We start from the raw sequence: 13,914 nt of genomic DNA, 5'->3' as shown, positions 1-13,914 counted from the left end.
GACGAAGCAATTGAGTCAAACGTTTGACAGAATGGCAGTCTCCGGTTACCTTATTATTTGCCACATGTTTGTGGATCCATAGATTCTGTTTGCAAACTTGGAAGAAAGTGAAACATAGTGCTCATTTTCCTATATAAACCATGCATTCTTATGCTCACCTGTGTCTCTGTGCACACCGTACTGAATTTTCATCAAGAAAACAGCAAAGCAGTAAATAAACTTGACAAAGCCAGAAAATATTCAGCGCAAAGCTTCCACATACACAGCAACAAAACCAAGTAATTTTAGTCTCAGCTATCAGCTTTTTTCTGTAGCACAAGTAGCAATACAAATTGAACAGTATGGTACCTTTTCATGCACAAGTAACCAGCTATCCTTGAACAGTACAACAATATTAATAACTTCATATAAGTGACTATGAAACCAAAAAAAAGTGAAGATCTACAAACTTGCAGAAGCAGAGCACCAAATAATCAGTTCTCTGCAATGGGAAAGGCTGATCCAATTTTGTTGTTCCCCAATCGGTAGCACTTGATGTTCACACTGTATGGGCCAATATCGACGCGGTTATCTTCCCCTCCAACAAAAAAGCACAATGTGTAAAGTGCAACCTCAAACTCAGGACTGACACCAATCAACGTGCTGGATACTGATTTCAGCACACCAAGCCACTCAAACTGAACAGTCAGCAGCTGTGTCTCTGAATCAGGCTGCCAAGACCAGGGTAGAACATTTTTTAGCTAACATTATTCGTATGTAGCAGCATTGCATCAGTGCTTAACTATAGAGTATATACTCACCGATTCACCACGGCGCCTTGGAAATATATAACCTTGGTAATCCACATTTCCCTTGGCTTCTTCCAAATAAAACTGCAAATTAGTCACGGAATACCTGTTAGAAATGTCCAAATAAGGAAACTAGATTTTGTAACAACACAAGAACTTGCCTGAATCCAGTTATGGAAGCCTGATACCTCAGTCTCCCCTTGCCCCCGTCCTTTGATCTCACCAACAAACACATGCTCAAACGCAGAAGAGCAGCAAGAGGTGCCACCTCTTCCATACAAATCAAACCATAGGGATGTCAGCATTCTCTTGAAATCCTCGTAGTCCTGAGGTACAGCCCCCTTCTGCACTAAGTACCGGTGTAAGTACTTAATTGGCGCTGTTCTAGCAATCTCTTCAATGAAAGCTACTTCTTCGTGCTTATCCTGCTGGGTAACAACTTCTTTGTACCCCTGGTGTGGGTTGTAGTTATCAAGAAGTGCACAAAAACGTGAGTAGGTGGGTTTTCTTAGCACATCATCGCCTAGCCAGCTGAACAAGCTTTCAGATGCCATATCACCCTTCTGGTAAACTTTCTTCCCCTCACCACAGTCAATTCTGTAGTCCTTACCAGGAAGGAGACGGTTCATATCGAGCTCCCAAAGACGGCTACAGGCTTTTGATAAGCTATTCAGCTCCTCCCTGGTAGGCTCTACATTGAGTCCTTGGTGAATCTGACTGACATCCTCAGAGTACTTTTGTTCTGATGGTGGCTTTCGGTATCCATTCCATGCTTCAGACTGCATTATGCAATGTTGTGAATTCAGAGTTCAGATAGTACAAGAAAGCTTCAGAACATGCAATTATCACCAGTCAACTAGAGTGACAATTGATTTATGTGGGCATAAAAGTAACAGTCTTACAAGAAACAAATGGGATGTAGCCATGTATCTACACCTGGTTTGCTCATATCTGTCACCAGCAAGGCAGCAATAAATCTCAAACTGGTATGCTCTAACAGAATGACACAACTTCAGAGTATGATACCCTTAAAAGGAAAACTTCAGAGCGATTATATCTTGACTTGGTTCATATTCTCGTTACATTTGCGTTATAATAATGATCATTCAAAGATGAGCAGAGAAAGAAAAGTTGGCAAGTGGCATTTTTAGCCAACTACATTCTGTAACGGTCAACTGATTCAAGGACATAAAAACTAAAGTAAGACCTTAAATACATTCTATGAGGAAACAAAATAACGAAAACGAAATTTATTTGATCTTTGAAAGACTGAAATCAAACCTGCTGTGGTCTTCCATGGCGCTTTTTCTCACCGACGGTCTGCCAACCTCCATCATTTATCCTCTCTTCTTCCTAAAATATTCCAAATCATAACTTGATAAGACACTCTAACAGGCAGCCAATGATTTGGGTTTGTAATTCTTCTACAGAAAGGTTTAAGAGAAAAGCTCTCTCTTCGTAAAACAAGTATGACAAGACTTTCAGATTTAACCAAGAAAGCTGTAGTGTTATTGCAACTTTGTACTTCGGAAGATTCTATGTGGAAAGAAAAATTTTGCATATTATGTCAGTGATTCTCCGGATATCATCTCATTAGGCCAGTGTCAATGGGGTTTCAATAGAGTTTCATAGGCATTAAATATGCTGATATGGCAGCATACTAATAAAGAGAGAGATGAGTTTCATGGTAGTAGAGAGAATTTCATGGGAATGAAACTCAACTCCCACTGGGGATGGCCTTAGTGCATCAGAGAACCATTCATCGTCTCATAGTGCATCAGTGAACCATTCATTCAACTGAACATAAACATACCACATTATTCCTATATTCCTATATGATTAAAATATAAATCCAGAATTTACTATTTCCATCGTCTGTAGTACGAACCATTCAAGCAGTATCTAATGAAAGATGAGCAGGTGAATTGCCCAATTCTTGTAAGGAAAGTAAAAACCAGGGGAAAACAAACCTGTTGCTGATTCCCGTATCCTTGTGCCTGCTGCTGTTGCTGAGGGCGCCGGCTGCCGCCATCCCACCTTTCCTGCCCCTCGCACTGCAGAAATTGAACCCGCGCAGCTGCATCAGCATGGTTCAAAAGAAGTAACCCAGAAATGCGCACTTAAATCTGCATACAATCAATCTAAATCCCACCAACCTTGTTATGCCGGCCTGCGGGGTGCTGCGGCTGGTTCCGACCATCGGCCCTTTTCCAACCCTCGTCCTCCATCCTCTCATGGCGATTGTCCTTAATGCGATGAGAAAACCGAAGTGAACAATTCCAAAATTAGACCTACGGAAACGGAATCATCGCTCGCCCACCAGCACAGCAGCGGCCACTCACCCGCCCCGAACTCCGATGGTCCCGGCGCTCGTCCGGGTCGCTGCCCTTCTGCTCAGAGACGACCTGCGGAGCAGCCAAACCAGAAACCACTTCGGGCTTAGAGCAGCCAACCAAGGCCAATAAAATCAGCACTCACATTCGCAAATGCAAGCAGCAAGTGGCGCGCACCTCGGCCCACGTCGACCGCGATCGCTCGTCGCGTTCCTCCTCCTCGTCGCCGTCGGCGTCCGGGTCGGCGCGCTGGGGCTCCCTCCTCCTCCTCGGCGCCTCGCCGTCGTCGTCGCCGCCGCGGCCGTGGTCCCTCTCCCGCACGGCGTCCTCCACGGCGTCGATTGCCACATGGACCAACCCCTTGATGAGACCCTCCATCGCGCGCCGACGAGAGCGAGCGGGGAAGGCGGATGACGGAATGGGTTGTGGGGAGATGGATCGGACTGGCCGGAGGCTGCGGATTGGGATCTGGGACGGAGAGGGACGACGCGTGCTTGGTCGGTGGACTCCACTAATCGAGTGGCTTGGGCTGCGACGCGCAGGAGATCGTCGCGGATTTCCTGACTTGGATTTATCCGTGCGTGATTAAGAACCTGATGAAGAAACTTTTTGCAGAGGTCGTGGTCGTGGACATTCGTGGTAGGGGTAGGGGCCGGGTGGCTTGATGCGATCGCGGGAGGAGCTCCCGTTAACTACCCGCTGCCGACGGGCGGTTCTGGACGCTGATTGGCTGCGACCTTTCGCTGACTTGGACAGCTACACTGGGCCGTCGGGCATCGGCGCATCACGCTGCCGACTGCCGACTGTACCGAGGCCCCCGGGTGAGCGAGCGGTGAGCCCTGCAAAGTGGGAACGGAGTTGGAACAGAGTTAGCTTGGGCCAAAATTTCCATTTAACGTCTTCCGGTTTTCGCCGAAGTCTGATTTATCTCTCATGATAAAAAAATATATATCAATTCTTTTATCTTCTCTAACTTCTAAAACCGTCTAAATCTACTCCTAGACGTTCTGACGACATACGTTAGTCACAAAAGGGAGTAAATCGAGTAGCATCGATAATTTGTAGTGTTAATTAAACTTTAAAAATTACAGGAATATTTTTTCAAAAAGGTATCCAAATATTTTTTTTCTATAAAAAGTATCCCTTGATCATGTGACCAAACTGTGGTTGGTGGAGGGTGATGGTCTGATGGAGCACATCGAAGATGACAGACCATCCAAAAAAGCATGACTGGTCCTTATGTGTTGGTTTTGGGTTTCGTTTAGTTTATTTTTTGATTCTGTGGAGGCTTCATTGCAAAATGCACAAAAAAATCATATGACCTGACCTATGAAACGCCAAGACGAGTTTGCAAAGTTCTGCCAAAATCGTTGTGGTAGACCACATCAACACCAAAGAGGCAAAGACGAACTAGGGGAGAGTGAGCATGGACTAGGACGGTCTTCTGGCCTGGCTTCGACACTGAGGACGGTACAATAATATAAGTTAGAAGCCAAGTGTGTAATTTGCAAGTATTGGGTTCGAAATGAAAAATTTAGACATGTTTAGAAAGCTAATATGCAATTTGCAACTATCAAAACCGAAGTAATCAAATAATTTCAAACTAGGTACCACAACATATAGCATGATTTTTGAAAAGGTTGAAACTAGTTTTATTTTTAAAGTAAAACAATTTTTCAATTGATTTCAATATCTAAATCACTCGTTGTAGCTGCTGCTATCTCCCGGTAGTATTTGTAGAAGGTTAAGCTATTTGCTCTTATATGTACAATTTAGCCACCATTATCTGCTATAGTCCGATTTAGCCCGCTATTAGTTGTTTGAGAGGGAGATTGCTAAATGTCTTAGCCCGCTATTTAGAATATATATTATGATCTTTAATCTAGTTACCTCGGCCCTAATAAGAATTTACTTGACTCGAATTTTAGGCTGGCCCTATGTGGATATATAGAGCTAATAATTAGCTTCTTGATCCAAAAGGTTCCAGCTAATGTCTAGCTAATAACAGACAGCTATATTACTATAAACTATTAAAAAAATTAGAGTAAAGTCCACTACCGGTCCCTAAATTTGTGCTGTCGTGTCATCCCGGTCCCTAAATTGTTTAGGTCCTCAAACTTGTTCATCTGTGTCATCTCGGTCCCTAAACTTGTTCAATTGTGTCATCCCGGTCCCTAAACTTAGAAATAATCCGTTTAGATCCTCAAAGTTGTTCAGTTGTGTCGTCTCGGTCCCTAAGCTTGGTTTTGAATCTCATCTATGTCAAAACAAAGCGATCTAACAACTCTATATCAAAATAATTCATAACTTTTTCATATGAACTCAAATGAAGACAAATTTTATACCAAAGTTATAGTCCTCAGCACAATCTACAACTTTGTAGTTGAAAAGTTTTTTAATTGAAGTCGTTTAGTGTTATAAAATTTAATTTTAAATTTTAAATTTTAAAATCTATAAACTTATCAAAAATATTTTGGGAACATAAACGATTTTAATTTAAAAACTTTTCAACTGCAAAGTTGTAGATCATGTTGCTGCCTACAATTTTGATGTAAAGTTTATCTTCATTTGAGTTCATATGAAAAAGTTACGAATTATTTTTTAATATAGAGTTTTTAGATTCGTCCTCTTTTGACCCAGATAAGACTTAAAAACAAGTTTAGGGACCGGGATGACACAACTGAACAAGTTTGAGGACCTATATGGGAGATTTTTAAGTTTAGGGACCAGGATGACACAACCGAACAAGTTTAGGTACCTAAACGGTTATTTTGCGAGTTTAAGGACCGGGATGACACATCCGAACAAGTTTAGAGACCGCTGATGGACTTTACTCAAAAATTTACTATTAGCTAGCTAACTATTAGCCGCTAATAAATTCATTGGAGCCTTAGACGTTAAATAACCCCGACACCAAATCCTAGTTGCGTCATTAGAGATGAAAACTGATCGGATCGGATCAGAGCGGGTAATAGTTTTTTCATATCCTAATCTTTTTTTCTTAAACAAATTCAGAGCAGATTGGATATCACACGAATTCGGATACGAATATAGATTTTTTAGGATGTCGGAAATGGTATGGATTCGGACCGGTATCGGAGCGGAAGTGGACTTTTTAAAGTCAGATAACATGTGCTTACGTGTTGTTTTTTATGATGAAAACAATTCATTAACCAAAGTCATAGAACACAACAAAATCACCATCAATCCACCACTTCAATTTAAGATCTCAAAATTTAATACAAGTTAGCAGTTTCCCTTGAATTTAAGAGTAGAAAAAATGTGTGAAATAAGTAAATATTCTTAATTAGGCAAAACTTTGTCTTCACTCTTTGCCTTGTACTAGTCCTTCACTTTGGTAGAACTATTTCATTAGACAAGCTTTGTTGTGGCAATAATATAATAATGGTTGTGTCATGGGTTAGGTTGACTTATATTCTTTTCACTTGTGCTCCTTAATATTTGGATATCCTATTATAAGCGTCGGATAATCCGTGTTCCATTATCGGATAATCCGTATCTGTCGGATTTCACCAATCCCATATCTCACACCGCATCCGCCTATAATCGGATTCGGATTATCCATATCCGCATGGATATTAAAAATATTTATTCATATTCTTAAAATTTGGATTCAGAATGGATTGAAGCGGAGGATTATCCATACCACTTTCAACCCTATGCACCATTCTTTCATAAAAACATTTAGTAAGTAAAATAGGTGCAGTTTTAATATAAAATAGCTGGACTGCCGGCTGGCTTGGGCCGGCGTGGGCTGCAGCGGCTAGCGGCTTCGACATGTCACATGTGAAAGGAAAAGGCCAGGCCGAGAGGGAGGAGGGGTTCCGACTCAACCCGACAAGGAGCGAGCAGCGAGCTGAAAAGAAAAAGAGAGAAAAGAAGTTTTGTGGGCTGGGTAAAATGATTTTAACCCAAACATAGAAAATAGGTTTTAAAACTTTCTAAACTCTAAAAGTTTATTTTGAAAACCATTTAAACATTTAAGTTTTCAAAATTTCCACTTTTAAACATAACTTTTAGAATTAGATATAAATATTTTTTCAACAAAACTTATATTTTATTTGAAAGTAGAATAAGACCTATTTGTTGCTTAAGCAATAATTTAAACTAGTTATTTTTTACATAATAAAAATAATGAGGCAACGTGAATGCAACAAATATATCTCATTATTTTTTAAAAAATAATAATTAAATTCATATTTGGCATTGTTTAATTTGTAAAAACCTCATTAAATATTGGAAAGAAATATGGAAAATGTTGCATCGTCTATTTTATTTGGTGTTTTGTACTCACGGTCGAAAAAATCTATTTTAGGGTGTGACATGGAGTAAGCTAGAAAATATTTTCAAAAAAGTTGTTTTGTGTAGTATAATTTTCGCAACGCCTTAGACCATGCTTTTGGCTTTTTGGCTTTTGAATTTTTTCTCGATGGATGGAAATGGAGAGATGTTTCACGACTGTTCCAAGGGAGATAGGGGAATGAAGTAGGTTTTGTAGTTGTTTAAACCAAAACAACTTACAATGTTTCCACAACATATAATTGATAAAAACTTTTCTAGAGCTAACAACTCAATATCATTTCCACAACTTGTAGTTGTAGCTGAACCAAATAACCCTTATTAATCCTACAACTATTTTTTTATAATAAACTTAGCAAAATTTGACCTATGCTCGACCTATAATTACATTATTTTTAGAATAAAGAGAATATATTAGCTATACATTGACAGACAGATATTAGCTATATTTGATTATTTTAAACTTTAGTTGGCTAAATTTAGTTTCTAGAAATCTAAGCAACTCCACTGAAAAGTCAACTAAAATTTAACTGAGTCTGGCTACTTCAACCTAGCTAAACTGAGCTGAGTCTATTAATTGGGAGATCCAAACACTCAAGCTAAAGTTTGGCTAGAAGAACTTTTAGGTTGCTAAAGTTTAGCTTTAAAATTTTAGCTAGCTAAACTTTAGTTGAGAGGGTCTTTATAAGGCTTAAGCAGTTGACTTTCTTATTTGAAACAAACGTTTGACTTCCCCGATCAAAAACAAACATTTTACTTCCAATAATGAAGGCCAGCCCTGCCAGCTGCCATGTGACGTCTCGTGTCGAGTGAGCCAGATCAGCATATGAATCGAGTGCATTCAAAATTATAAATCGAGACCTCAGACCACCACTTGAGCTGTGAATCGTTGATTTGGGAACAGGTCATCACCACATGAGTTCTCCGAACCAACGCTCCAGCGCAGGAGTGCAGAAAACCCGCAGGTGTGTACTCTGCCTTGTTAATCCAAAAACTTTTCAAAATTAAAAAAATTAATTATATAATTTATTTATAATTTGCAAAATAAATTTTTTTAGACTAATTAATTTATGATTGAACAATAGTTATCAAATATAAACAAAAGTCTTAGAAATCTTTCACCTAGAAAATTAAACGAGCCTTGTGTTGTGAGCGTGACCCCACACGACTACGGCGACACACAAGATCAACACCGAAACCATGCCATCGGCAGCAAAAATTGGTCAACCATCTTGTACGCACCCCAAGGCCGTTAACATGTGAACGGTGAACCCGGCACTGGGTCATGTTAAAAATTTTCAAAATTCCCCGTCAAACATTAAATATAGATAAAAAAAGATAACTAATAGCATAGTTTACTTGTAATTTACGAGATAAATCTTTTAAATTTAGTTAGTCCATTATTGAACAATATTTGTCAACTAAAAATAAAAATACTACAGTAACAAATCCAAAAATCTGAGATAAACTCCCAAGCGAGAGGCTACTGCACTGGACACCAATCCCAGTCGTCGCCGTCGCACGCCAAACCAAATTACAAAGACCCAAAAGTCAAGCGAGAGGGATCCACCAGCGAGCAGCGGCGGCGAGGTGCCCATCCGTCGACGTCCCCGGCCCCAGGCTGGTAAAAAGATCGCGCGCGCATCGCTGACCGATGGACCGGCCCGCACCCACCTCCCTCACCTGCCACTGCCATTCTCACTCACGTACACGCACGCGTCCGCTGTCCGCACCCGGCACCCCGTCCCGTCCCGTTGTACTGCACTGCAAGACCGAGAGCCCCTTGCCTTTTGTACTGCACCCCCCGCGCGTCGTCCGCACACCCGGATACGATCACATACGCAGTACACCGCTTGGTTTGAGCGGTTTGCCGCCGTTGCCTTATATAAAGAAGAGAATGGACCACCGTGCCATTCCACCCTCTCGCCGCGGCTCGTGCCAGGGGTGATCGCCGTTCGTGCTCGTCGATCAGGGCGCTGCTGTGTTCGTCAAGCTAGCCAGGTGAGGTCTCCGGGGGGCCGGCCCCTCTGCGTGCCTCGTCTCCGCTCTCCAATCCGCGTCGAGAAATTTCGTCTTTGGCTCGGTTTCTGGCTGTCCTGTGCGTCAGTGTTTCGCGTTTCCGTGTCCGCTATCGTCATAGTCCGTTATGTTTTTTTTTTGGTGTTCCTCTGCGTCGTTTGCGTGGTTTTCACTTCAGAATTCGATCTTTGCGTCCAATCGGAATCTGGGTGCCGCGTCTCCAGTCCTCTGCTCGTGACATGTACGTTAGCGTTTCAGGATCCGTTCCTCATCCTTCCTTATCTTCTATCACCCATTTGGGGATTTCGGTTTTCATTACAGAACTGCCTAAAATAACGAAGAAGAGAGGAGAGAGAGAGAGAGAGAAGGCGAATGGTACTAGTAACTTTTAACAATCCGAGATTCTGAAGTCCATCCACAACTAGTCACGCCTGTGCAGCTGTCCAAGTCCAATGCACGAGCACATGGATGGCGTAGTGGCATCCTGCCATCCTTGCCATAGTCTAGTTTCCGTACACAAATGAACTCATCACAGCTACGCCTCCATCCTGCAGCCGCCGCCGCCGCCGCCGTCTCGGAGCTCGAGCTGTTAGTTCCCCGGGGCCCAGGCGCGGGCACGGCCATGGACCAGTTCCATCACGACCGGGCGGGCGCGCTCGAGATCGAGAAGACGACGACGCCAGCTGCCGAGCGCGCGGCGGCGCCGGACATGGAGTCGGAGCCCGCGGCGGCGCGCGTGGCGGAGCGCGTCCCGCCGTGGCGGGAGCAGATCACCGCGCGCGGGATGGTGGCGGCGCTGCTCATCGGCTTCGTCTACACGGTGATCGTCATGAAGCTCAGCCTCACCACGGGGCTCACCCCGACCATGAACGTCTCCGCCGCGCTGCTCGCCTTCCTGGCGCTCCGGGGATGGACGCGCGCCCTCGAGCGCCTGGGCATTGCCTCCCGCCCCTTCACCCGCCAGGAGAACACCGTCGTCCAGACCACCGTCGTCGCCTGCTACACCATAGGGTTCGGCGGTAAGTCAGTCGTCCATCAATCGATGAGCCCCATCATCCCAAGCATCAAGCATCCGCCGTCGTTCGTTCTTGACCCATCGTCTGAATCTGCAGGTGGGTTCGGCTCCTTCTTGCTGGGCCTGAACAAGAAGACGTACGAGCTCTCCGGGGTGAACACGCCGGGCAACGTGCCGGGGAGCTACAAGGAGCCCGCCATCGGCTGGATGACGGGATTCCTCCTCGCCGTCAGCTTCGTGGGGCTCCTCACCTTGCTTCCACTCAGAAAGGTACCGAACTCCTGTGGTCCGACTACTATTTGATCTGCGCTTTCTGAATTTTCTGTGCCTGCTGTTGCTCTCAGTACTTCTCAAATTTTCGTTTAGAAGATTTTTAGCTCAATCTTTCAGCACTATTACTTCTGAATTTTCTATGGTTCCGTTTTAGGGAACCTGGGTGTTTCACCTTTCTAAGATCGAACTCCAAACTAAAATACTTTTCAGGTGCTCGTCATTGACTACAAACTCACTTATCCAAGTGGGACTGCCACTGCGGTTCTCATAAACGGGTTCCACACGCCTCAAGGAGATAAGAATGCAAAGTACGTTATCTTTTATTTCATTTCGACATCTTCCCCCAAACTTGCCAACACGATAAAACCGAAAACCTGAACTGTTTACCACTTTCACCGTCATGCCAGAAACCAGGTCCGTGGGTTCCTCAAGTACTTCGGGATCAGCTTCCTCTGGAGCTTCTTCCAGTGGTTCTACACTGCCGGCGACAACTGCGGATTCGCTCAGTTCCCTACTTTCGGGCTCCAAGCTTTTAAACAGACGTAATCATTGTTGTCTTTTTCGTTTTTTAGTTAAATTTTATATGTTTCATCAGTGTACAAAGGCACCAAAAGATTCACCTTTCTGAGCCCTTTGAGCCGTCAGGTTTTTCTTCGACTTCAGCCTGACGTATGTTGGCGCCGGGATGATCTGCTCGCACCTTGTCAACCTCTCTTTGCTCTTCGGCGCCATCCTTTCCTGGGGCGTAATGTGGCCACTCATCAGCAAGCAGAAGGGCAACTGGTATACTAATGCGTCTCAGAGTAGCATGTCAGGCATCTACGGGTACAAGGTATACTGATGGATTCGGTTCACCAGTTATTACTAAACTAGCTTCAGTTCTTAACGCTAATCCTGAATTCTCGATTCGTTCCCCGATCAGGCCTTCCTCTGCATTGCTCTTCTCGTGGGAGACGGCCTCTACAACTTTGTCAAAGTCATAGCTATCACTGTCAAGAACATACGCGAGCGATCACGTCGCGAGAACCTGAACAAAGGTAAAGTAAATAAAGCGGTAAAAAGATGGGATCCGATTACCTACCTCACAGAAATATCCTTACTTACTATTACCTGGAATTAATTTGCACTATGTATGTAGTGGCGGACGCGGACACCATGGCGCTGGACGACATGCAGCGCGACGAGGTGTTCAGCAGGGACAACATCCCGACCTGGCTGTCCTACACGGGGTACGCCGCGCTCAGCGTCATCGCGGTGATCGTGATCCCGATCATGTTCCGGGAGGTGAAGTGGTACTACGTGATCCTGGCGTACGTGCTGGCGCCGGCGCTGGGGTTCTGCAACGCGTACGGCACGGGGCTGACGGACATGAACATGGGGTACAACTACGGCAAGATCGCGCTGTTCGTGCTGGCGGGGTGGGCGGGGAAAGACAGCGGCGTGGTCGCCGGGCTGGTGGGCTGCGGGCTGGTGAAGCAGCTGGTGCTCGTCTCCGCCGACCTGATGCACGACTTCAAGACGGGCCACCTGACGCTGACGTCGCCGCGGTCGATGCTGGTCGGGCAGGCCGTGGGCACGCTGATGGGTTGCGTCCTGGCGCCGCTCACCTTCATGCTCTTCTACAGGGCGTTCGACGTGGGCGACCCGGACGGGTACTGGAAGGCCCCCTACGCGCTCATCTACCGCAACATGGCCATCCTCGGCGTGGAGGGCTTCTCGGCGCTGCCCACGCACTGCCTGCAGCTGTGCGCGGGGTTCTTCGCGTTCGCGGTGCTGGCGAACCTGGCGCGGGACCTCCTCCCCCGCGGGGTCGCGCGGTTCGTGCCGCTGCCGATGGCCATGGCCGTGCCGTTCCTCGTGGGCGCCAGCTTCGCCATCGACATGTGCGTGGGGAGCCTCGTGGTGTTCGCGTGGCACAAGATCGACAGCAAGAAGGCCGCGCTGCTGGTGCCCGCCGTCGCGTCGGGGCTCATCTGCGGCGACGGAATCTGGACGTTCCCGTCGTCGCTGCTCGCGCTGGCCAAGATCAAGCCGCCCATCTGCATGAAGTTCACGCCAGGAAGCTAGAGAGCAAGTAGTAGAATCCGTGTCGTAGAACTACAAATCAGGCCTGTTCTAATGTCCATATGAGCTGGTGGATCGTGTACGGTGTATATTTGTAAAATGGGAATTTGAAGGATGACAAGACGAAGTGCTTATCGTCTAGTAGCATAATATAGTACAGTAGAGCATTAATAAAACTCTTACATAAACTGTTACTGCAATTAGCTGTCTGTTTCTTGACGCGACCGACCGAGTGCCACAATTCGCCAAAGCTTTTCAGCCGATTCCTCTGTGCTCAGTGCTCTTCCGCTGCAGTGGAGCAGCTTCACTCAGCGGCACCGTTGCTATCCTGCAGCGAAGAGAAATCTAGGCACGGCATTTCCATGCACAGCGCCGCCAGTACGCGCCCGCCTATCCCGTCGGCGTCAACGATCGATGCTTCCGTCCACCGCCGCGGTTCGCTCAACTTGCCCAACGGTTCCTCAGTTGGCACCACACGTTGTGGTTGCGGGGCGCGGTCCGGCACCTCCCGCCTTTTTCTCCGTTAGGTTAGGTGCCTCACCGCCACCACTACCTAGAGGTTCCAAACGGGCCGGCCAAAGAACTCGCTGGCAACTGTGAATCGATGCTCGCTCTCAAGAATGCATGCCTTAACCTTTCAAAAGAGTGGCCAGCGTGACTCGTCTCTGTCGCTACCTCTGCTCTCGGAACAGACGTCCCCGAGCTTGCCTCCCCCAGTCTCACTGCTTCGGTACACAGAGCCTTGGAACTCTGAAACAAGAGGGCACGGACATCTGTCGAGTGAGAGCTGCAGTTCATGTCTCAGACGCGTGGTTCATGGTTGGCATCGAGCTTCCCGTCAGTAGTGAATGTTGCTGTCGTCCTATATGCTCGGTGGTCGTCGTGGTGGGAAGGATAGGCTTCAGACACTGAGCAATCCGGATAGATTGGGACTCTGTATACGCGCATCGTTTTGCACTATCATGATAACGGAATAGAATCTAGATCCTACTGTATCCACTTCCATTGCACTGGTGACTCGGGAGAGCAGGATCGACGATTTTTTGTTCCGTCTGTCAAATCTACATCCACATGAAGCCGTTCGACACCGGTTTCGTGCAGT

General features: G+C 45.7%; 2 protein-coding genes across 2 annotated transcripts; one reads left to right on the top strand and one right to left on the bottom strand.

Annotated features, from left to right (window-relative positions):
* Nucleotides 238-3,780, bottom strand: LOC8055929 (poly(U)-specific endoribonuclease-B). Its single transcript, XM_002446828.2, has 8 exons — nt 3,299-3,780; nt 3,131-3,193; nt 2,945-3,034; nt 2,759-2,842; nt 2,070-2,141; nt 950-1,567; nt 801-872; nt 238-710 (listed from the first exon to the last, which is right to left on the bottom strand). The coding sequence occupies exons 1-8, from the start codon at nt 3,497-3,499 to the stop codon at nt 474-476; spliced, it is 1,437 nt and encodes a 478-aa protein (XP_002446873.1). The 5' UTR covers nt 3,500-3,780; the 3' UTR covers nt 238-473.
* On the top strand, nt 9,242-13,012 carry LOC110436394 (probable metal-nicotianamine transporter YSL16). Its single transcript, XM_021463438.1, has 8 exons — nt 9,242-9,442; nt 10,015-10,479; nt 10,573-10,745; nt 10,959-11,056; nt 11,156-11,290; nt 11,394-11,580; nt 11,671-11,785; nt 11,887-13,012. The coding sequence occupies exons 2-8, from the start codon at nt 10,083-10,085 to the stop codon at nt 12,813-12,815; spliced, it is 2,034 nt and encodes a 677-aa protein (XP_021319113.1). The 5' UTR covers nt 9,242-9,442; nt 10,015-10,082; the 3' UTR covers nt 12,816-13,012.

This window comes from Sorghum bicolor, chromosome 6 (genome assembly GCF_000003195.3).
Source record: "Sorghum bicolor cultivar BTx623 chromosome 6, Sorghum_bicolor_NCBIv3, whole genome shotgun sequence".
In the NCBI taxonomy this organism is placed as follows: Eukaryota; Viridiplantae; Streptophyta; class Magnoliopsida; order Poales; family Poaceae; genus Sorghum; species Sorghum bicolor.
This window is presented reverse-complemented; position numbering and strand designations above follow the sequence as displayed.